This window comes from Crassostrea angulata, chromosome 5, assembly GCF_025612915.1.
Source record: "Crassostrea angulata isolate pt1a10 chromosome 5, ASM2561291v2, whole genome shotgun sequence".
Taxonomy (NCBI): Eukaryota; Metazoa; Mollusca; class Bivalvia; order Ostreida; family Ostreidae; genus Magallana; species Magallana angulata.
In genome coordinates this window covers 54,371,320-54,397,189 of record NC_069115.1, presented here as the reverse complement: position 1 = coordinate 54,397,189, position 25,870 = coordinate 54,371,320, and the positions used below count along the sequence as shown (strand labels likewise).

The window sequence follows — 25,870 nt, the reverse complement described above, 5'->3', positions numbered from 1 at the left end:
TTTTTCATCTATTTATTTGATTTATTTGCACCCACTGCCAGTATTCGACGTCAGAATTGACGCTATTTTTATAATTTAATTAATATCAGGCAAAAATTGACATTTTTCCTATCTTATTACAAATGGGAAATATAGAAAGGCGCTTTAAACAAGGAAAAATTTCCTGTCACTTATTAATCTTGGCTAGATACATCTCTAATTAAAATATTTTGTTTGTTCAAACATGCTCTCTATGTTTTCTGAAAGAAAAACTGCTTGAAAACAAGCCGTTTTATGCTAAAACGCAAAAATGGCGGGAAAAGGTTATCTTTACGATGTTATATTTCTAAATTGTGGGCACTTGAATAAATAAAAATTATGAAAAAAACATCACGCATATATCTGTACAAAGAAACAAAGAATTACAGTAAAATTATGTTCATTTCAGGGAGCTGTTTAAGGCCCATATCATATATAGTCCTTTTCAAATTTTATTTTTTAATTTATGATATCTAGAATGGTCAATATGGATGTTTTTAATGCTTTGTCAAAATTTGAAAGTCAATTATTGAGTTACAAGCGAGTTTCTTTGTTTTTTCAACAAAACTCGATTCCTTTTATTGTTTACATATGTGCTCTATTGGTATAAGTATCAATATAATGTTGCTTTTTGTTGTTATAAACACATTGAATCAGTTTCTCTTGTTTGTCACAAGTTATTTTTTCAAAAAAAAATGAAATTGCTTTTTTTTTCATCACATTATTAATAAACAAATGTAAGACTCGAGTTTTGTTTAAATAGCAACGAATTTTTTCCTTTATACCTCACTTGTAACTTGACTTCTAACAATCAACTTTTGTTGAATCATTCAAAATACACTATTAAATCATTTTATACATAAAAATGAAAAATAAAATTTTTGTCTAATATCATGTCCAGGTCCCTTCACAAAATGCTTTTAGGAAAGAAACTACATTGATCCCCAAAATCTAAAGTATAATCTTACTGAAATACATATTTAGCTCACCCGACAGAGCCAAAGGTGAGAAATGCCGCCTATAGACTTCTTGTGTTTATTGTATTCATGACTATATGCCAACGTTATAATGCTACCAATAAATTGAATTGAATGCATAATATTTGTACAGAATCATGAAAACGAGATGATGTACATCCATTTTCTTTTCCAAATCACATTAAAACATTGTACTCAGTTGTCAGTACATGGAATAAAAACAATGATACATGTAAACACACATACTTATATTGTAAAACCTTTATACTTCTTAAAACTTGAACATATATCACTCTCATAGGTTTTTATTGGTCAAATGCCTTAGTAATTATAACTTTGTACACTTGTATAACTGTACTCACCTAATCTCAGAAATGCAATTGCAAATCTGGCAATAGATAAACTTTTATTGTTTCTTCTATTGTGTTATCGACAGTGACACATTAAACGAGATTTTAAAGAATTTGAGTTGTTTTAATTTTTGTTTAATTGCCAAAATACAACGCAAAACACGGCCATTAAAATAGAAACATGTTTAGGGCGATACCTGAACACAAGGTGTGAACTGTGCCGCGGTTTCTTACCTCTGTGGTGCTAAGCCAGGAAGAACGATTATTTCGCCATTACAGACAGGCAGAAGTTTTTAACTGAAGGTTTCTTACTGTGACAGGTGATTGATGACAGCTTTTTTCCTTGTGAAGTCATATCTAGTCAGCAAATTATTCCACGTCCTGCTTCTATAGTATCAGTACATAATAACCAAATGTGTTAACTTGAATGGGAGAAAATCGGTACCTGCAAAATTTTCGTATTTTTTTAGGAATTTTTTTTTCTTCTTGAAACGATCATGAAGAGAGGTTTCCTTTTCGCCTTTTTGGTGTGTTTTTATCACGTGGATGGAGGGGTAATGACCAATTATGACCCAAACAAGACAGAGGAGAAACAAGAAAAGATTGGCCTGATGTCGAACTTTCAACTCAAACTCAAAGGTACTGAGAAGAGAAATGGCGGAACGATTACCAAGTTTGAAGTTAAGTTAAAAGACAGTGGAGACGACGGGAAAGAACCAAATTTTCAACTGAGTTTGAAGGACAACGAAAACGAAAATGAGAACATTGAGTGAGTACAATATACTGTTAATTGTAGAGAGATGATAGCATGAAAAAGAAAACATTGCAAATGTCGGTTAAATCATAATAAAACATTATATTTACATTCCATATTCTTTGCTAACGTGTGGTATTTAATTTGTCGTTATGAAGAGCAGTCTAGTGTTTAGCATTCCAAATATAAATCATCGTAAAAGTTCTTCTAAGTCAATTTTAATAAATCATACACATTTTTCAGTTGTTATAAAAACAATAATTATTAAGATATTCAACAAACAATTTATATGATGATTGTATTTTGGTACATATTTACAGAGTCTAGAACTCATGGATTTTAACCATTAAGAAGAGTATTCAATCTTAACTATTTTAATTCATTTTTTTTAAAATTATGTAACAGGAGCAATTAATATTACTTGACATTAAATTAAGGGAAATAACCTGATAATTCTTTTAATGTTAACAAGTAATAATAAAAACTCCAATAATAACGTCTGAAACCACAATTCAACTTGAATGAAACATTATGTTGCTGTGTGTTTCTGTCAGATAATATCTTAACGTTGTTTATTTTATTTTTTGTCCTGTCTTTAACCATTGGATTTAATTTCAAAAACGAATCTGAAAAATACTAAAAAAGAGAAAAGAAACGGGATGGCAATTACGTTCCTGACGCCCAAGTTTTGAAAAGGGGAATGCTAATGAGTTTTTAAGCATAGAACAATATAGAGCTTAATTAGATAGCAATAATATATTCATAAATATCGCCACACTTCCTTCTGAAGAAATTGACAACATGACATCAGGCATTGTTTATGTACAAAAAAAAAATCATGTGACTTTTATTTCGAACGGAAGCATGACGCCATTTGAATTTCATCCAGGCATATTGTTCACAAATAATTTCCCAATTAAACAGAATTTAAGCAAAATTAAGAATTTTTTTTTATGAGTGCATTTACATTTTGTTATTCATAGACTGAATTTGTAAATACATGTATTTGTTTTATACAGTTAAATACAGTCAATTTGTAGCAGACAAATGTTAAAGCATTTCTTTAAACAAGTTGTATGATAATTGTGAAAAGGCATATACATCTAAAAGAAATTTAATTAACAGTAAACATGTTGGTTATTAATAATTGACATTGAGAATACAAAAAGACAATGAAAACCTATCACAGAATCTATCAACACCACCTTTCTCAAATAGGTCCAATTTTAAAGAGCTTTTTATAACAAGAGGCCAATTGGCCTTAACGGTCACCTGAGTAGCATATATCCAATACACAAACTTGTCATGGAGTCTCATATATGCATCTAATTAATTAGGTTTCATACTGGAGTAGAAAAATTATAAATTTGTAATGACAACTACATTTAATTCAAAAAGAACTGTGAAACCTATAATTTTGGTGAAAAACTAAAAGATCTGATCTACAAAATAATGAATTTAGTTTTCCTTTCAGGTGTGTGGGAGTAAAGAAGATAATTTTTTAACGTTATATGCATTAACATCTATACATCCATTTTGGCCCAGCCCTAGAGTCAAAACCCATACCCCAGGGGACATGAAAATTAAAATTTCAGTAGAGGACTTCCTGGTAAACATAATTATTAGTCGTTTTTTTTATACAGATGTGTGAGAATAGAGAAGAAGATTTTTTATATGCATTCACACTTTATTGCCATATTGCCCCCCCCCCCACCCCCCCATGTCCTGAACCCCTGACCCAGGGGCCATGAATTTCACAATTTAGGTAAAGGAGATTGTGGATATCATAACCATGTATTCAGTTTTTTGCCCACATGTTTTGGAGTACAGAAGAAGATTTTCTTAGATTTAATACATTTTTACTATTTAGCCATATTGGCCCCACCCTAGAGCATGAACACCTAACAAAGGGGTCATGAATTTCACAATTTTAGTAGAGAGCCTCATGGACATCATAATCATGCATTTAGTTTTTAACAAATATATATAGGAGTAGAGAAGAAGATTTTCTAAGATCTAATACATTTTTACTATTTGGCCATATCGGCCCCACCCTAGAGCCTGAACCCCTGACCGAGGGGTCGTGAATTTCACAATTAAGGTAGAGAGCCTCATGGACATCATAAACATGCATTTAGTTTTTAACAAACATATATGGGAGTAGAGAAGAAGATTTTCTAAGATTTAATATATTTTTACTATTTGGCCATATTGGCCCCACCCTAGAGCATGAACACCTAACATAGGGGTCATGAATTTCACAATTTAGGTTGAGGGCTTCATGGACATCATTATCATGCATTTAGTTTTTAACAAATATATATGATAGTAGAGAAGAAGATTTTCTAAGATTTAATACATTTTTACAATTTGGCCATATTGGCCCCACCCTAGAGCCTGAACCCCTGACCCAGGGGTCATGAATTTCACAATTAAGGTAGAGGGCTTCATGGACATCATAACCATGCATTTAGTTTTTAACAAATATATATTGGAGTAGAGAAGAAGATTTTCTAAGATTTTAATACATTTTTACTATATGGCCATATTGGCCCCACCCTAGAGCCAGAACCCCTGACCCAGGGGCCATAAATTTCACAATTTTGGTAGAGGGCCTCATGGACATCATAACCATGCATTCAGTTTTTTCCTCACATGTGTGGAAGTAGAGAAGAAGATTTTTGAAAATTTGGCTTTTTTTGCATATTTGGCCCCGCCCGTGGCACCCCAGGGGTGGTAGAGCCATAAATTTCACAATTTACATTCTTCTTACCATAGAGATGCTTCACACCAAAAATGGTAACGACTGGCCTGGTAGTTTCCAAGAAGAAGTTAAAAATGTAAAATTGTTAACGCACGACGCACGACGCACGACGACGGACGAAGACCAATTGCAATAGGTCACCTGAGTGACTCAGGTGACCTAAAAATCAGTTTCTTCAGACATACTTCAGTTCTTCTTCAGCTCTTACACCCGATAAATGGTTTGAGATAGTTTTCTTTTTATTTGAAATTGAGTTACTTCCCATAGCGGGTTTGTATTAAAAAACTTTAGAAAAAAGGAAAAACTAACAAATTGTTGGCTGAAAATGTCTTTTGACATAAAGTATCATAATTAATGATTAATTGAAAATTTACAAAATGCCAAGTTGTAATATCTCTGGTGTTTTAACTAGTCTATAGGTACTTCGTTTGTGTTATCCTACTTTGTGAATCATACAAACCAGGAACACATTTTAACATAACAATATTAACTTTTAATGATAGAATAAAAACGATGATCCATACGTTATGTCAGCATATTTACGGTTAAGGATAAAATAAAACCGATGATGCATACATTATGTCAGCATATATACAGTGTTTAAACTATAAACTGTCAACAGTTGACATTTAAAGATTAAGTCTACATTAATGGTATATCAGTTTTATTTTTAAAGGTTTACCCTAACAATAAAATAATAAATCCCTAGTTAACTGTTGAAGTTTTACTTGATATATATATGCAGAATTAATGATATTGTATGATATATTAAGTAAAGTTGATTAATAAAGAAAAATGCTCTTTTACTCAAACAAATTAATACCCTATGTTGGTAAACATGCACCAACCTTCAAGGACATCCATTCCCGCCTGTATTCGTCCATGAATCTTTAGTGCAGTGTAATGCATGATGTCATACGTTTTCTAAATTATTTTTGTACATTTAGACATGATATTGCATTGCATTTAGTATAGAGATATGACAGTGCCAAAAAAAAATAGAGTAAACATTGGAATTACAGTTGGGTATTGTTGATTATGGAAGGGTTGTGGCCTATGCTCCTCTTGTAAACATTCTTTGTTGAATTTGATCGGTGAACATTCATTATTATATTGAAGAATATCAAAAATCATTACAACACTTAACTTTAATATTCTTTTTAAATTTTATTACACAATAATTGATTATAGTGTGAAAGTTTTTTACTTCATGATAAAAGCGTATACAAACATCAGGCTTAGTGTTAGCCTTTTCCATTTGAGATCAATGTAAACTTCGATCGAAAACGATATTCAAATGAAATAGTTTTATTTTCGAAATAGTACACAGCTGTGATCTACTGGTAAATAATGTCATACACAGAAACTAAAAAAAAATTCATTTTAAAAAGCCTAAACTATTTTAGACCGAATGCATTTAAGGGACTTGGACATGATTTGACTTAACATTTTCAAATTTTATTTTTCCATCTTCAATGTTTATGCTGATAAATGTTGAAGTTTATAATGCTATGTCAAAATTTTAAAGTCAAATATCAAGTTATAAGCAAGATACAAAGTTCATAATTTTTTTTTTTTGTAAACAAAGCTCGAATATTGTCATTTTTAATACAAATGTGTTGTATGGGTGTAAGTTTCAATCAAATGTATCTTTCTTTTGTTGATACATGTAATGGTATTTTTGAAGATGTTGAATTAGTTTAAATTGTTTTTACAATTCATTTTGTCTACGAAATTGTAATTCTCTACATTACATTTTTGTAAAAAAAAAACCTATAAGACTCGAGCTTTGTTTACATAACAACCAATTTTTACCTCTGTATCTCGCGTGTACCTTGACTTTAACATTCAATATCTTGGTCAATCATTTAAAATGCACCAGTTAACCATTTTATACATAAAAAATAAAAATAAAATTTTTGATCTCAAATCGTTTAATGGATATTCTTCTCTTTTTCACACACTCTAAGTCAAATTATCTGTTAGAATGCCCAAAGTTTTTTTTAATAAGGTTTCTTTATTTCACCCTTGAATATATTTAGAATATCAAGAGTAAACAACAAACACTGCTATATAAATATAAGTACAAAGATATTAACAATATTGAAGTTTCGCATTCGTCCCGGCCAAGGGTTGAACGTTGTACTATTGACCTTCGGAACCCACTCGCCCACTATCCACGCGGCAAGTGGCCGGCGGTATATACATGTATAATATAGTAAGGTGTTATGTCTATGTTATATTTTTTAAGAGGTATATCATTCTTGTTCACATCTTTAATTGATTTATTCATTTATCATCAATAACCCATGACAAAGAAGAGGAAATAAAATGATTTATATTTTACAGAGAAGTGGAGATAACAGAGTATGGTATATATGTACATAAACTATTGGAAATTTTTTATTAGCTCACCCGAGCTGATGGAATATATAAGCTTTGTCTATTGGTGACGTTTTCTTCTTCTTCTTTCGGGGATATAATGAATATAAGTTGGCGTGCTTTACTGTCTATGCTTCTTTACTAGAGTTCATCATGTACAAGTATCACTGTATACACACAAAAAAAAAAATGAAAAATTAATCTTGTAAATTGCATACATGTAGAATGAAGTTTATTCACTTAAAAAACCAGGGGTCAGAGAGAGGATACTGGATCAGATGTTAAGAGTTTACAAAGAAAAGAAATATAGATTTCAGTTGCTAAGGTAATGTAAGAGATGTGGAAAGAATACTCAATAATCTATCTGTTCATGCTTGCAAAAAAAAGAAATTTATACGAAATATAGATTTCATTTGCTAACTTAATTAACAAAAAATGAAGAAAGAACAAATTATCGAATTATTCATGCTTATTATGATGATTTTCAACATTGTCATTTGATAATGGACACCATAATTTTTAGGAATAGTTCCTGTGTGGAGTCATGTTACATAGAAAAAATATTTTAGGAAAGTTTTGCGCTAAATTTAGATATTGCTAAATTATTTCTGAATAATGTACCATCATTTAGTTTCGTGGGGCCAAACTTTGTGAATTGTTTGTTTGTTTGCTGTTTTATTTTTTTTTATTCTGGGAATGTAATTTCGTGGATGCGTCTGTTTTTAGTTTCAGTAGAAAAAATTAATCTTATACTTAGTTTTCATCGAGAATGTAAATTCGTGGGTGAGTGCTGACCACGAATAATACGAAAATTGAGACACTATGAATACTAGTAATTCCAAAATAATCAGTTTTAAAAGACATTTATAAAACAACATATATGCTAGGCAATTGATCTCCTTCATGTACATTTACAATATGAAAAGCTCACCTTTTAAAATTATACAATGACTAAACGCTGAATGAGATTTTGACAAATGAAAGGGGATCAAAGATGATTTGGCAACAAAATCACCGCAATATGTTATACTAGACAACTAACTATTACATCTCTTTGTGATTTGTGAGCAAGAATTTTCATCTTTGAACCTTTTATCTTACTTTAGAAAACTTATATCAAAGGAAATACAAAAAGTATTTTAGTTCACAAACTTACTTGCAAATTGCAATCCATTGCATCCATTGTTTCAACAAAAGCGAAATTTCCCTATATTAGTTTTTTACAGTTGTCTTTTTATTTAAGATTGATTATTTAAGAAATAATGTAATGATATCTAGACCAAAAACCCAAAAAATCAACAGACATGCAAATTCTGTTTCGAGTTTTGAATCATCATAGTCAACAGAACCTAAAAGACTTAGTTTTAGGTTCTGGTGACTTTTTCAGCAATATTTCAAACCTAAAAACAGAATTTGCATGTGTTTTGATTTTTTCTGTTGAAGATGATATTGTTACAAAGATATTTGAAACTTTATTCTTGAGTTTGTATTTAAATAACATTGAAATATACGTGTTCCTGAAAAGCAATGCAATTTATGTTTTCTTCTGAATGTTTTACTTTTTATATCATTGCACATCATTGGCATATTTCTTTTTCTTTGACTACCCATGCATCTCATATATAAAATTCAAACATTCTATAGCTGAAATTTCCTATGATTAAGACCAGCAAATAATTTGGTGTTAAAAGTGCTTGAACATCACTTACCTTCACAAGAAACATCGAGGTTTCACACAACCTTACAGTTGTTTAAAAGACATACTGTACGGTAATCATCGATAAATTTGTTAAACGAACAACTGAAAACTAATTTTCTACTTGATGTTTCTCGCTTTAACAAAATGCTTTCATAGCTGCTTATGGCCCAGTCCTCATTTTAAACAAGAAAAACAGTTTGCAACATTCTCATTAAAACACAGGTTGTCTTTAATCAGAACGTCAAATAGTTGGTTTATTTCAAACTTGTAACTAGAGCATGCCAATCGACAAAATTGGAATTTGTAGCCCAGTAGCTGACATATCACAGAATAAAATTTGTAGATTATTAGGCATTTAATTAGTATCGTGGTTAATAACCGTGATTGCTCCATGACAGGAACAAGAGGATATTTGATAACTTACAAGGAAACATTCACTTGTGTGTACATGTAAAGCTCACCAAACCGAACCAAATCCGATCCCCTATTGGAACCATTTTACGATTTTTGTAAGCTTTGCTAATAAAGAGGTGAATCGTTTTCGATCAAAGATGTTAGCCATGATGCGTGAATGATAAATAATAATAATTTTATGTCTTCTTGTGGTTAATGGGTTTTCACCGTCAGTAAATCTCCTTACGATTCTCCTGCGTGACTTTGATAATAGAGATATACATTGAAAATACATTGCGGATAATATCTTATGTCAGGAAAATTTGGATTGACATTTGAAATATTAATTAAAGTATTTTTTATCTTTGCGTACTACCATTTATTTTCCATGAAATTTAACTTGCCTTTAGAAGTTTTATACTTTGTTTAATCGCTTAGAAACTATTGGCTTAATTATCAAATAATCAAACAGAAAAATGCACTTCCAATTAGGTTTAAAAATGCCATAATAATTATAATAATTTCTAAAATGCCATGGCAACCAACCAATGACAACACTTTCTAGTTTATGTGCATTTTTTTTTCAAACTTGAACAATTCAGTACACTAACTCTATCATAGCATGATAAATGAAACAAATGACATAAAAAGGCAATGCCTTTACAAAAAAATATATAGGTAAAATATTAAAAAAACAAAACCCCAGTAATAACAAATCTCTCTCTCTCTCTCTCTCTCTCTCTCTCTCTCTCTCTCTCTCTCTCTCACTCTCTCTCTCTCTTGTAAAATCCCACTGTGCCTGAGATCCGTTAAATGAGCCATGGGTTGATAGACTAGGTTTACAGTGACTGCAGACAGGTTTGTTCATCTCACATCAATCTAATCCCAGACCCTACGACCAAATCCTCTTCTACTTGCATAATAGGATATATGTTCTCTTGATGTTGTTGTTGTTTGTCTATTGAAATCAGAGAATGCAAATCAGCACTATTTTCTAGATTTACAAGTACTCTTACAACTCGGATTAAAAAAATCGAAAAGTCCAATTACAGACTGCATCACCGCTTGCCTTAATGGTATTTGATTTTTAGACACATTTATTGTTGAAAGCTATTTGGAATTGTTTTACACCTTCAGAATACGCACTGTACTTTGTTAGAGTGGCATTCCAAGCTTTATATATGTTGTAATATGAATTTAGTTAGATATAAATTAAATGTGCATGGCAGTTGTGTAAATCTAGATATCTATTCAACGCACTTTGTGTAGATGTCATCACAAATATGCAGAGTTTTATCATATTTTAAATTTTGGCGGGAAAGGGTTATGTTAACGTATTGACCCCAACGGGAATTCTTATTGGGCTTTTTACGTTTTATTGGGGAGGGTGGACATGCTTTGTCCCGGAGTTATCTAAATACAGCGCCTCCGATATTCAATTATTGAGGTACATGCATGCTCCACTCATTATTCTCATTAGTGGTTTATTTAATAGCGTTTATATACTACGTACCCCCTGCCTTAACGATGAAAAAGTAATAATGAGGTATATTTAACAGCAGTACATATCGTATAAAATACCGATTACATTTATATTATTGATGGCATTGCCCACATAGAGTACCAAAAAACCAAAACAAACACATAATTTTGCAAGTCCGAAAAAATCCCCTCACTTTTGACGTAAGCATATTACATGCAATGCACGTGCATAACGAAGGTCTCCTTACTTTACTTTCCCCTGCCCCCTTTTGACTGCGCACTGTTTTGGCTTGTCTTTGTGTGATGAATGCCTGTCATCAACCATAGCCCGCGGCAGTCCAGGTAGAACTTACTTATCATATTCAACAAGAGCTTTGTTCAGAGGGCAACACTTCTTATTAAGGAATATACACAACTGATGGGACGTTGAGAATGAAATTAATACGGGCCATGATGTCTGTCCAATTTCTCTTTTTCTTGGGAATTTTTGTGCTGGATTCCACTGCTCACCAGGGGCATGAGTAAGTTAAAAGTATTATCAGAAATATAGTTTTATCATAATTATTAGATGTTGTTTAGTTTGGTTTGGGGTTGTCTGTCTTTAATTCAAGTTATCGCAAAATAAGTGAATTATTTCATAGTAAGACGCTTGAGGTAAAAACCTAGAATATTAATATATTCAAAAAATATACATGGGTATTAATGTTTCTAAAATATTGTTCGCAAAATAACTAGTATATATTTTTTTCTGTGGAAATATGCCGAAAACTGGCATTAAGGTTTCAGGTGTGTCCCTGTATGCTAATGTGTCTGTAGAGGCATGATGGAAAGTTCGCTGATTTATATACATGTATTTTTAAAGGCAATTGTCATTTGTTTCAATTTCTTTTTTACTTTGTGTTTTTATTGAAATTATCATTAACTGGTTATTTAACAACCGATTAATATATATTCAATACGAAAAAAATGTTCAGCAAATTATTATAATTCTTTTAAAAAATACGCAAATGGTCGCACACTTATCAACTTACAACATTTATAAGAGTTACTGCTGTCATGTGTAATTTGATCATGTGGGTATATAAACATAAGGTACAGGTAAACAAATCTACCTGTTGGTGAGTCATGTATTGATCTATTGACATGCTGTTTATGTATTGTCGTACAGGACTAATGCAAGGTGATGTACTTAATCACTACCTATTAATGATGTGTATGAATGTTACAGTATTGTACCCAATCATGGTATATGTTTCAATACAATGCTATAATAATTTGTCCATCAAATTTGGATACACGAAGATAAAAATGACATAATGCTTATGTTGTCAACTTTTAAATTAGTAGAAGCGTCAAAGTTTATAATTTTATGTTAGAAAACTTATCTGCTCGAGTTATTAAACAATTTACATAATATCAATTTGCTTTCGTTCAAGTTTTTTTCCCTTATAACATGCTCTTTACACCAAAAGGGAATGTGTTTTCTTTGGTTGTATGGTCATGTTTGCATTTAAAACAAAGCCCAACTATTTTGTAAGCAAGCTTGTTTGCACTAAACCACTGTACATGGAGGTCCCTCACTTTTGTAAGCACGATTTACGGCGAGGAGTAGCTATAGGACCCAGTGAACATAACGTCCAACAGAGCCGTCAAGTTGGCCATGGGGCAGTGTTCTCTCTATCGTCTAACTAAATACAGATATTTTCCAACAACTAGAGGCCTCTCTTTATCTCACACCGCACACGTTCGGTGCAGATCTTATGCACACTCAATGCCTATATCTATATCTATTACATTAAAAGGTAATCTAGTGGTACAAGACATACATGTTTGCCCATACACGACCACCCTCGCAAAGGTTGAGCGTATAGCATTAGATTGAAATACCAATGTAATTAGGTATGGTCGTTACGGACCATAATGGTTTGGGCAAAGTGTGAAGATGGAACATTGATGCACATTGTGTGATGTACCTTAATTTCTATGCAGAATTATTCCTCAATTAAGTATTGTTGTTCGTAGGAACTAAATGATTTGGTCCTACCATAATTATAATTTATTTTATCATGGACACGGCCTAAATGGTCCATGTTCATTAGTATTTTTTCTAAGTACAGAATTACTGTCATGCAAATCAGCAGAATTAAACATGATAGAACCAGAGGATATTATCAATAACATCTCTTTAGCTTTGCAAAACGGTACCAAAAACCTGCAAAAATGGCCGAACATCCATTTTGAGATGTTAACAAGCCTTTGTTGTGTACTTAATCCTGTTTCACTAGATTTGGTCTTGTCTGGTTGATGTGAGTGAAAAGAAATATCAAAACAGACCTTTTTGTGACTTTTTTTCATAGAACTCAAATATAATATTTGCATAGCAGCACATTTTGCATAAAACATACAATAAGAATAAATTAAGAATGGCAAACAGAACTCTCCTGCAGGTATAGTGTAGTTTTATTACACGTTTAGGACCGCATGTGATTAAGGTAATTTGTTAATAGTTAGTCGACGTCTTTGCAATTTCATGGTTTTGTTTTTACTTTTCGCGTAGTTTGTTTAAAATGATATAGTATAATGTCAGAAAAGACCGGCATTCTTCAGTACGAATAACCAAATATACATTTTATTATTTTTTTTTTCGGAAAATATGCTAAATATTTCTAAAATTAAACTACAAGGCATTCAAATACTGGTATGTGATAAGATTACATTAGATATGGGTATTTTAAGCCAGATTATTAGAATAGGAATCCAGATATACTTGTACAATGTATATACACATACACAAAATTGCAAGATCTGCATGCATAAAATAGCAATCCGGAAGAAAATTAGTTGACCACAGATGTAGCCATTGTCAATTCTTCAAAACAACTTCAGCTGTAAATGACCAGCCCTGAGGGGACAAACACGTCCAGTTAATGAATTCTTACGATGTCTTTATAGCATGATAAAGCCTCCCTTGTGCATGATCTGACACCAGAGAGAACAATACAAGAGTCTTATCTGATGTCCGTGTATTAATTGCACAACGTGTTTACATCACATGCGTACATTACACAATACTAAAGTCTAACCCACATGTAAACAAGGTACTAATGCCAAGTCTGATTTACCCACTTTGCTCGTTATATGATGATAATAATGCCCTTTTACTGATATTGTAATTAATGTTAATTTCATTCTCGATTTTTGATTTTTATCGAATTAAACTAAAATTTATATATTATTAAATTAGAATGTTCATAGAGTGAATGTTAAGCAATTGTTGTATTTCAGTTGAAAAAGCTTTCTTTACATTCTTCTTTTAACATCAAACTATTTGTAAAGCATTGAATTACGAATACGTTTGCTAGATACAATTATGTATACAAACATACCTGAAAAATGAGAAACACCATTATTTTGCAATACAAAATTATTTTAAAACTTTTTCCCTTACATAGAATGTCATAATTTGAACGATTGGAAAATTCTCGTATGTTTTGTTAAAACACAAGTAGTCACAGAAAAAGACCCACATTTTATCAATATTGAACAACATGTCTTATGTGGTTGACAAGTAATTCATCAACAGGTTGTAGCTCTAATTGGTTAAGACTTTTGCAATTAAACATAATTGTGTATAGTCAACACGAGCAGACCACATTTAATAGTCAAAAGCTGTAGATTTCATGGAACGTGAGGGTTTTCTTTCTAATTATCAAAATTTTCACGTTGACTTTTAAATATGTAATTTATATAACCAGTGACATATAGGTCCGATGGGCCGGGTGCTATTATCTTGTATTATTGTTTCACTGTATTATTGTAACATGCAAAATGCACATGTCACTATAATAAATGATTTACTTACTTACTTACTTACTTATAGTGTATGGGTCAAAGAAAACCCCCGGAAAATCTGTGAAGCAATGATAGGAAATATTAATGTAAAATCGTGTTTCACACTCTGGAATAATGGCAGTTTTATTTTGGTGGGGCTTGAGTGAAAGCAAATCAGAAACTATCTGTCGGTATCATTTAACAAAATGTATCCAACATTTAAATCAAATTTCCTTAATATTTAGTTGAATTTGAAATTGTATTTCAAAACAGCAGATTGTTACATGTATTACCACATGTCATTGAAGATTAATCAAAACTGTGATGCACGATATGGCAATTCACTTTCACTGTTAGTGTTTGAGAGATTTTCAATGAAAGGTTATAAATGACTTTGCAATCGAAATTAAAGCCGATAGGACAAATGGCAGCATGTGCTGTCCAGGTTTCACTGCATAAATTACGCAGACTTACTGGTTTGATATATCCTGGCAATTACTCAAGTTGTGGTAGAAATTTGCGTTGCTTACTTTGAGCGCAGTACATTGTCAAAACACATCGACTTTAAAACTACGGCTGCCAATCTTCTCTCACCACAGAGGAGAGAAGTTGCCCCATCAGAATTATTGTTATTGTGACTCAGTCATTGAGACGGGACATGGAGAGATTACAAATTAGGGATCAAATAACGCCCCTCGTCAAACCTAAGACAAACAAACAAAAATGTTTTGTATTGTAATAATATATCTGTTTTCTTGAAATTGAGATTCAATTTTACTTATCATCGCCTGATGGCTGTGTTATTGGTATCAGTTTGAACACTTTTGTATAATGTTGTGATTTGTTCTCATCACAGTAACCCCATCTGATAACACACATGTATTGTCAATAAGCGAATGCTCTTGTTGTCTTGTTTCCAAAGACGGAAACTCAACCTTTAATTCCGCGCACTTGTCATCTTTTACTTCCGCCTGTTAAGGACAATTCTTAGCCGTCTGTTATATGGAATAACATCAGTGATATTAGTTTATGTTAAAAACGTTCTTAAAATTCCTTGTGTCGTATGGTACAGGGACTTTTGTCTGTTTAACAATAAAAGCTATATCAGTACACATGTAACAGAGTTTTAACATATGTTCAAGTTTAAGATTTGTAAGATATTCCCAAACAGTAATTATTTTCTTAAAATTTTATAATTTAGCATCATTCTTCAGTCAAAGCTTTGGAATAATATCCACACCAGATACGAACTATTAAAGGCCAGAAGATAATATGTAGGTCATTAAAAACTGACTCTTCTCTCATACTCCATTTATGATCTTTTCTAACATTGTGTATTTATCACTTAAACAGTCACCACCATTCTCCTGCCACCCCACAACCGGGACCACGCCCCTTCCAGCCCGGGACAGGGGAACAGAAATGTATGGTGATCGTCAGACGGACGTTCCTGGAGAAAGAGATGGTCATCTACCCGTGCTTTAAGCCCGTCAGAGGGGTTACACCTGTAGCAGCTCACCAAAGGTAACGATAGCGAGATTAACACAAGCCTTTCGGTTTGTTTCTCAATCTGCTATGCACTGTTGCTGTAATATGTATGATGCACATTACTAAATGAATATTGATTAAACTAAAGGTAACCAATCAAACATCTTCTCTATTAAAATTGGCGGGAAATTTAAAACATAAAAAAAACTTTGTTAAGAGTTTACTATATATACTTTGCTAAAATAATAAAAAAAAAACAGTATTGAGAATCTCCCTGTTAATTGCAAAACAAACTGTTTCATTATTGAAACAGTAAAAGCCTTACTGCATGTTTCCTAACTACAAGGTTGTTACCATTTACAAATCCAGCCATGTTTAGTTTAAATAGAAAATAAATGTCCTTGTGTATTACTAAACAACCACATGTATGTATATCGAACATTTAATTGTCAATATCCTGGAAAAACAGAATAAGTGAATAGGTCAATGGGTTTTGATCGGTCGTACATAGCAATAATGTTCCGCAAATGTTCGAATAAGGTTTCCATGTCCGATATAAAAGCCTTGAAATGACCATAAATGTATGACTAATATTCCCCGCCGTTATAGATTGTGTTTACATAAATATGGTTAACAGCGATATATAAGACTGTATACCTGGGATTTCTGTGAGTCACAAAAGAACTAAGTAATTTGTCAGTGACACATCTATGAGGTCAATAGCATACCCATGAAGTTAGCTGAATTATAGCATATCGCTCTCACATCTATCCAAATATCAAACGAGAAAAATCTTCTTTGACTACAGTACTCTTACGATGACCTGGCCATTTTTACTGTTCCACATAAAAAGCTGATTCACATGAAAAGCACATTATGGGGAATAATATTCAGATCTGATTACTTGATGTATATTTATGCGTTGATTGAATATTTGTTCCTTAATCGTGCATTAAACAACTATTTCTGTAGCTGACAATTATGAAGAAATGTAATGTTGCCATTCGAATTTTTTGTGTTTCCTTTGAATATGAATCACAGGACACAAATTATCATTGTATAAAAAGTGAAGATTTACCGTTGCTAGACACACACAAAATAACGATTACCAATGATTGCATGAGTTCACACATGTCAAGATTTGACCAAAGTTACGCCATGAAGTCATGAATGGTGTTGTTATTCTATCATGATTAAATTATTTTTATCTTCTTTTTTTTTCATCTTCGTAAAAAAAATTAGTGAGGGACGTTCTCAAATGCGTTGTTGAACCTTTATAATTATGAACACCCGATAACTGTACTTTATAAATCCCAGATTTAAAAAAAATTTGTTGCAGCAAGTATGTCTTACCTTCGTGTAATGTTATCCTCTATCGTTAAAGTGGGTGCATAGGTTTGGAACAATATAAATGAGTAATCATACAAAAGTCTTTATAAAGGTCATATATGGGGTTCTGGTATAGTGTTTTTATGTCAATAACGCATCGCGTAAATGTGCTGCCCTATATTTCTTCTCACAAGTAATAGCAATACTGTCTCATTGCACTGTAATGATGAAAATTCAATATAAATCCTTGTAATTGCATCGTTTTCTATCCCCGTTCTCTAAAATCGTATGATGGAGAGATATTCTAACATTCAGTATTGCACCATTGTAAACGCACTATTCAGGCACGTAGCATCAGGGGGGGCCAGGGGGGGGGGGGGGGGGCTGGCCCCCCCACTTTTTCTCGCAGCAACAATTTTTTTAAAATTTACATATAAAAAAATGAAATATAATGGAGTTGGCCCCCCCACTTTTTTGGAAGGTAGTAAAAAATTGATATGAAAAGAAGGAAATGAGTAGTGTAAGTGAAGTTACCCCCCCCCCCCCCCCACGGAATAGGAATTTCATGATTTGGAGGGGAAAAAATTTTGGCAGGGAAACTTTTTTATAGTATAGTTGAGTCTCTCTCCCCCCCCCCCCCCCCCCCCCCCCCCCCCCACGGATTAGGATTTTGAAGATTTTTGGAAACTTTAAAATTCCGCCCATTTATTATTTTTTTTTTTTGCTTGTCAAGATTTTTTGGATGGGTCTGGCCCCCCCACTTTCAAAAACGATGCTACGTGCCTGCTATTACATTCAATATTACATCATTGTAAACGCACTACTACATTCAGTATTACAACATTGTAAACACACTATTACATTCAATATTACACCATTGTAAACGCACTATTACTCAGTACATTCAATATTACAACATTGTAAACGCACTATTACATTCAATATTACACCAATGTAAACGCACTATTACTCAGTACATTCAATATTACAACACTGTAAACGCACTATTACATTCAATATTACACCAATGTAAACGCACTATTACAGTCAATATTACAACATTGTAAACGCACTATAACATTCAATATTACACCATTGTAAACGCACTTTTACATTCAATATTACACCATTGTAAACGCACTATTACATTCAATATTACACCATTGTAAACGCTCTATTACATTCAATATTACACTACTGTGAACGTACTGTTCTCTCTTCCAGTTCTCTAGGTTTGGTCTGTAGGGGATACACTACCATCCCTACCACTAAGTACATCAGAATGTCCATCTGCTGCCCGGGGTGGTACGCTGACGAGCAGGGACGCTGCACCAAAGGTAAGTTCATGACGCAAGTTCTTCAGAGGCGTTCTATCGAACTGATGTGATAATCTTCTGGAATGACCGTACTTGTTTAAGGAGCATAGTATGACCAATGCCTGATCATATCCTATTTTTTTTAATGGAAAAATACATGATTGTATATACATCAGCGATTGAGTCAATGACGTGTGTGTGTTTGGGGGTGGGGGGGGGGGGCATTTCGTTTTCACATTCCTGATTGTTGTAAGGATAAGCATTTTATTAGGATGAACGTCATTTCCTACCAGCAAAATACATACAGCAATACCATGACAAATAAATCTCAGTTTATTATCATTCGTATCACGTTGCATGGAGGGCTTTCTCTTCGCTATTTTTTACTGTTAATTAATTACTTTCATTTCAATCGTTAAACTTGAAGTTGTTTTTCCGCCTTCATGAATTATATCATCTCATGACTTCTCTCTGACTGAACTCTCTTTGTTCGCCTGACTGAATGCTGAACAGACTAGGGTCAGAGGAGGTCGTTAATTAGACTTTGCTGTGAGGTGGTAACTTTGATGGAGTCTGTTTCTCGTGATTTCAGTTTTATAAAAATCATTCCAAAGTTCTTTAAAAGAAGGACATTTGTGTCTCTTGAATATACACTCCTATAAAGTAGCCTACATGATTGATTGAAGGAAGTCTTTTATTTAGCCTTTTGTTATGTACTATTGATTGTTTACGTAAGAGGTATAAACTCTATGAACGAAAATTTATTCAAAAATTTTATTCAAGTTTTAAAATCTGTGTTGATTGATGAACTTGTATCAATTTTAACCCCGTTTTTAGTTCAGCAAGTTGATTTTAGATAAATATACGGTTTTTGTTGTTGTTGTTATTTCTGTATTTCTTCAAGCTTTGCAAAGACTGCAGCGATATAAGACGTTGTGAAAACAAAGAAAGACACATAACTATATGTACCATGCAATAGACCACAAATGACAGACCATAAATCTACGGTCGCCAATTTCAAATCATTACGCGGAAAAGCATACGTTTGGCATGGGTTATAAAGTGCTTCAGAAATAAACCCTGTTTTACATAGCTATTTTTATAGACGCATGCCCTTAGTATAACCAATATCTTCCGACTTCGCCAAAAACGACGTTTAATTAGTTTGAATCCTCACAATAGATATTTTCTTAAATACAATTGTACTCGCTTTACATAGCCAGGTTTATATACATCTTAACTAATAATTATTATACAATTATGTTCGTTTTATCAAAGTAACGAAAAGATAATGATCTCTAATGAGAAGCGTTTATTTTTGTAGTGGTAGACGATAGAGGACGCGAGTCTCAGATGCCCAGAGTTAACTCCCCTGTGCAAGAAGAAAGACCAACGAGCCTGGACAGACTATCCAAATACCCCTCATCTTACGACAACGGACAGTTTGGTCCAATGATGCGCACGCAGCCACCTTCAGACAGATGGACGCCAAACGATATGGCAATGCGCAGAATCCAAAATATGATGGGACAGAGATTAAAATTAATCGAAATGATTGAAAGAAAAATGAAAGAACGAGAACAAATTACAACTGCTCCTTCTGTACCGCGGTCTCCTGTTGTAAAACTGTACCCAACCGTCAGGAAATTCATCACGGTTAAAAAGTCGTTCATTCCAGCCAGGAAGGCGGCGCCACCTCAACAGCAACAGCCAAACAGATTCCCAACACAAGCATCAAACAACTCCCCTAGCCGACTACCTCCCGTCCAGCAAATACCCAGAATCCCTCAGCCTCCACAAAACAAGCCACACATTATTATCGCACAGAAGAAACAATTTGCCCAGGTGCCACAGACATCGAGCCCGCAATACAAGCCCATCAGACAATCCACCCACATCCGCATCAACGTACCCAGTGTCTTCCCTCAAATCCCTCAACGTCCACCAATGCAACAGAGAGAAATGCCCCAGATTCCCAATACACGGGGTCCATTGTTCCATCCTATGCATATGATGGCACAGAACTCTCCTATGCATATGATGGCACAGAACTCTCCTATGCATAGACAAATGATGCAGTCTCGACCACACTTCCCACAAATCCCGCCCCATCCTATGGCTCAGCTTCTCCAGCGCATGCGCGAGGACAGAGTACAGCTTCCCAAGATTCCCGTACAGATGCCACCAGTTCAAGTTCAGCCTGGTCCCAACCTTGGTAAATCTCTCTCTCTCTCTCTCTCTCTCTCTCTCTCTCTCTCTCTCTCTCTCTCTCTCTCTCTCTCTGAGAGAAACAATTTCAGGACAAGTTTTGATTCTAAAGTTGATTATTTTTCCTAGGTTTCCCAACCCCTCCTCCATGTTTCGCTGCCTATCTCGATGTGGTTCAGTCTTGCTTCAAACAGGCTGAGGTGGAGATGCCCCCAGATCACGGCATCCTGAACGGCGACTACAACTACCAAGGAGTCTGCCAGTGAGTTCAACCGTCCGCATCGGCTTTTGTATTCTTTTTAAGTAAACAGTATCAATAACAGATAAACTTTATACTAATATGGCTGTTGAAAACCTGGAGTGTGAAATACGTGTAAATGATACAGTCTGAAATGTTGATGTTGATTTTGTTTTGTAGAAAGAAGATCCAGATCGCCGACTGTATCAAGCAGTCCACACACCCCTGCTCCTCCCTACAGGAACACATGCTGGTCCGTACTACCATGGTCAACACGCTGTCTGAGATAGACAGGATATGTCGTATCGATAGCAGTAAGTATCACGAAACGAAAACTGAAGACCACGGAAAATTCCTTTTCAAAGTAATAATCATCTATTATAATACAAGTTACCAATTTAACATGTATGTCGACTTTAAATGCGTAGTCTACATAAAATAACCCTAAAATACGGGTACAATACTTTAATTGCTGGCATTCCAATGTTGATGCTTTCTTTTTTCATAGTCCAAGGTATTGAACAGCGCATGTCAGTTGGAGATGACGTCAATCCACCACCCACACAGTTTCCACATGACCACGTGCATATGCACGGAGATGTGATCCACAGTCATCCACATGATCATCCACATGATCACTCACATGACCACTCACATGATCATCACGATCATGATCACGCGCACCTGCCGCTGGACACTCAGCTCGAGGAGAAGACCGTTCAGGTGGAGCCAGCCACAGAACCCTCAACCGACGGCATTCAGTTCTTGGGACCTTCAGGTAGACTTTGTCAAATCTTTATACGACATCAGGGTTGGTAACATACGACATCTTGAAATAACGTCACCCCCCTACGTATACAAAAGAGAAAGTTGTATACATATGGAGATAACTAAAACACCGTATGTTGCTGGTCCTTCACAACGTTTGGTATAATCTGTCATCGTCTTTTGGATTTTTGTTTCACCTATTTCCACGAGAATATTTCTACACCATGCATAATTTAAAGACTTGCATGCCAGGTATATTCATTAAATGGGGAAAGTACAATTTTTAATGTGTTTCTCTTTACAGCTCAAGCTCAGCCTGATCCTGTTCTTGAAGTTAAACAAGAAGTTCTTGAAGTTAAAGAAGAAGAAATTAAACCGGATGTGAAACAGGAGGTTAAACAAGAAATCAAGGAGGCCATTGAAGAGGCAAAGAAAGATGAGACCGTCGTTATGGATGTGTCCAAGGTGTTCGACACCACCGTGGAGAAGCACATGCACGCTCATCCTCACGTGCAGCACGTTCATGATGAGATCACTCACGAATATTATCTCCCACTTCTGATTGGTACCGCTATAGGAGTGGCCGCCATTTTCTGTCTTCTGCTGGCCATTCTCTGTATCTGCTGTAGGAGAAGAATCAAGAAGAAAATTTACGTCGAAAGGGAACCAGAAAAACCAAAGTTGTTCGAGGGTATTTACACCATCGGAGTACCTCCCCCAGTTTATGAAGTGAACGGCATTCCCCCGCTTTCCTATGAAGAAGTCCGAGGAATCAAAATCACCGGCTCGCCCTCTTCTGTGCGACGTCACAACGAAGAGAATGCCGAAAACAGCTCGCGCCGCGGTGTCGTATCTGATATTTAAAGTGAAAGCGAGGCTATAGTTGTAATGGCGGACAGTGCTATATATATTCAACATTCCCAAAGTTTTCGTCTGACAGCGCAAGATTTTTTTGTAATATTGCAATCTCGTGATAGAATCTCGTCCATTCTTGTGTGTCAAATAACAAATATCTTCATATACATGCAATGTAATTGGTTGAATAAAATTCAATATTATCATTTTTTTATTGGTTCTTGCATAACTATAATTTATTCTTTGGCCTTTATGTTTAGCCTCAGATGATAAACTAGTGCATCCTTTTAATACTATATTCTTGCGTGATTACTTTATAAAATTTTATACGTTCTTTTCCTCTTCTTCCCTCTCTCATTTCTCCCAAGATTCCCGTGCAGATGCCACCAGTTCAAGTTCAGCCTGGTCCCAACCTTGGTAAATCTCTCTCTCTCTCTCTCTCTCTCTCTCTCTCTCTCTCTCTCTCTCTCTCTCTCTCTCTCTCTTTATAATACAAATACATATATATTATACATGACGTCGACATTGCTTCTCCCAGTATTACATTATATCCTCATGTTTTGTTGTTTTTTTAAAGAGCAGGATAAGGATGGAATAAAAAAAATGAGATAGGAATTCGAAAGGTCTGAATTTACTTCTCTACATCTTCTTTGGAAATAATCATATTTTATGGTTTGCACATCACCTTACATTGAAAATATTTCTTTGGTTTTTCTCTCCATATTTATTCACAAAATCGGATATAAAACAAATAAACTGGGACGTAACGTTATTGTTGACAAGATATATTTGAAACCGTATAGATGGAACGAACCTATACCATCTATTATTAGTAAATGTTTGGATGGGCAATAATATAAATTGTATTTGATTATATATATATATATATATATATATATATATATATATATATATATATATATATATATATATATATATATGTATATATATATATATATATATATATATATATATATATATATATATATATAATTTCAAGAGTTTGCTGGTCGCAGCGGTTAATGCACTGCATTACTAAATTGGCAGCGTGGTGTGACAGTAGAGCGACCGTCCTATATATATATATATATATATATATATATATATATATATATATATATATATATATATATATATTGTAACCACCTGTACAGCGGTTCCGTGATTGATGAGGTTGAAAACACCAGAGTTTACTGTGTCGGGGAATTTTTGTTTTCTTCCAACGAGAATGTAGTCACGATATGTGTTTTAATGCCAATTGCTTTTGAAAACAATTTTTCGCCTTGATATCTTGGGAAAAGTAAACTGGATTCAGGTTTCTGTTCCGCTTCTGAATGTTTATATTGCTGAAATTCCTTTCCACAAAATCACTGCCTTATCCTCATCGTCTTAATCAACGGTCCAATACTAGCTATACAGATGGTTGAGCTACAGTTAGTCAGAAGTGGGCATAACTCAAGACTTGGAGACGATCGCACATATCGGCCGTGTGTTGCAACAATGTTTCATCATCACTCCGCTAAATTTTTGTCAGCTTCCAAGAGAAGTTGTCCGCTCTTTATACAACATGCATTATATAGCATGTAAGTTTTAAGTAATGCAGTAAATATCGGAAAAATGGAGACTTCTGTAAAGTTAACAATTCATAAAATAACCATCATGTAACAGGAAATGGTATTATAAATAGTTAAGACAAAACTCCGAATTTAAAAGACTTCAAACCCTGCTGAGGAGTGGATGAAATTACTATTTGGCTGTGTAGGCATTAATTGTACATGTATAACTTTGGATATTTATATATAACTTTTTCACGCAGTAGTTTTTGTCTTTGAGTTCCAATTCTGTATATAACGGTTTTATTAGTCCCCTACCGGTTTTTACCGGAGGGGACTATAGCTTTCCTCTGCGTCCGTCCGTCTGTCTGCCTGTCTGTCCGTCCGTCCGTCTGTCCGTCTGTCTGTCTGTCCCACTTCAGTTTTCTACACTTTTTTTCTTTATGCGTTTGAGGAATAATATGAAATTTGCTGAACAGCTTCAAAATGTCAAACTACAGATCAAGTTTACACTTTTGTCTGGTTAACATATTTTCTAGAAAATTAATTTTTTATATTCCAATTTTTTAATGTTCGGGTTCGATATCCTGCATAACAGTGCATTGTTTTCACAATTTCCACAAACCGGTAGGGGACGTGTATTGCTTATGCAATACTCTCAGAATGCTTGTTAGTTTTTGTCTCTGAGTTCCGATTCAGTATATAATGGTTTTATTAGTTTTTGTATTTGAGTTCCGATTCTGTATATATATATATATATATATAACGGTTTTAGTAGTTTTTGTCTTCGAGTTCCGATTCAGTATATAACGGTTTTAATAGTTTCTGTCTTTGAGTTCCGATTCGTATATATATAACGGTTTTGATAGTTTTTGTCTTTGAGTTCCGATTCTGTATATATAACGGTTTTAGTGTGTCCCTGCGCTCTCCTTTACGTCCTCTAAGGCGAGATGTTGACTTATGGTGGATAATTGTGGTCAGTGCACCAGTAACGGGAATACTAGAGTCGCTATTTTTGTCTTGTTGATGTATTGTGTATTGCCAAAATTCACAAAAAGTACAAAATTCAGCATAATTTATATATTACAACCCTATGATACAAAAAAGCGCTAAAGATATCCGCAACCATACTTATGTATATCTTGTGACAAAAATCTACAATCTTCTAATCTTTCTAAAACATGAAAATATGTTATCGTGAATTCATTAAATATGCAACGGAATTTAGTCGTGCCGCTTAACAATGATTTTAAAAAAAAGTGGAAGAACTTTTTAGCTTAGTTTCAATCGTGGTTTGAATACGATAACATGCAAGTACTAACTGTTATGCAAATCAAAGACATAAAAAATATTCTGATATATCCACTTACAATACTGTTTTGGATATTCCTTAGCATAATGAAAGGTGCCTCAACAGTTAAATTGTTTAAAATTCTCGACACCCCGTGACTTCTTCTTCTTAGTT

At 33.9% G+C, this 25,870-nt stretch overlaps 1 protein-coding gene across 2 annotated transcripts; it reads left to right on the top strand.

The window, feature by feature from the left end:
• Nucleotides 1–1,827: 1,827 nt before the first annotated feature.
• LOC128182720 (uncharacterized) lies at nucleotides 1,828–23,062 on the top strand. 2 transcript variants are annotated; one of them, XM_052851448.1, is made up of 8 exons: nucleotides 1,828–2,114; nucleotides 16,004–16,174; nucleotides 18,692–18,804; nucleotides 20,108–20,998; nucleotides 21,121–21,253; nucleotides 21,410–21,543; nucleotides 21,738–22,007; nucleotides 22,302–23,062. In XM_052851448.1, the coding sequence occupies exons 1-8, from the start codon at nucleotides 1,843–1,845 to the stop codon at nucleotides 22,859–22,861; spliced, it is 2,544 nt and encodes an 847-aa protein (XP_052707408.1). In that variant the 5' UTR covers nucleotides 1,828–1,842; the 3' UTR covers nucleotides 22,862–23,062. The 2 variants fall into 2 exon arrangements, with proteins under 2 accessions (XP_052707408.1, XP_052707409.1); XM_052851449.1 differs by lacking the exon at nucleotides 1,828–2,114 and adding an exon at nucleotides 11,141–11,340.
• The last annotated feature ends 2,808 nt before the right edge of the window (nucleotides 23,063–25,870 follow it).

Bases quoted from the DNA above. Each gene is read 5' to 3' on its own strand.
- LOC128182720 (XM_052851448.1), top strand. From the start codon at position 1,843: ATGAAGAGAGGTTTCCTTTTCGCCTTTTTGGTGTGTTTTTATCACGTG. The intron at 21,544-21,737 runs GTAAGTATCACG...CTTTTTTCATAG, and splicing joins GATATGTCGTATCGATAGCA to TCCAAGGTATTGAACAGCGC. The intron at 22,008-22,301 runs GTAGACTTTGTC...TTCTCTTTACAG, and splicing joins TCAGTTCTTGGGACCTTCAG to CTCAAGCTCAGCCTGATCCT.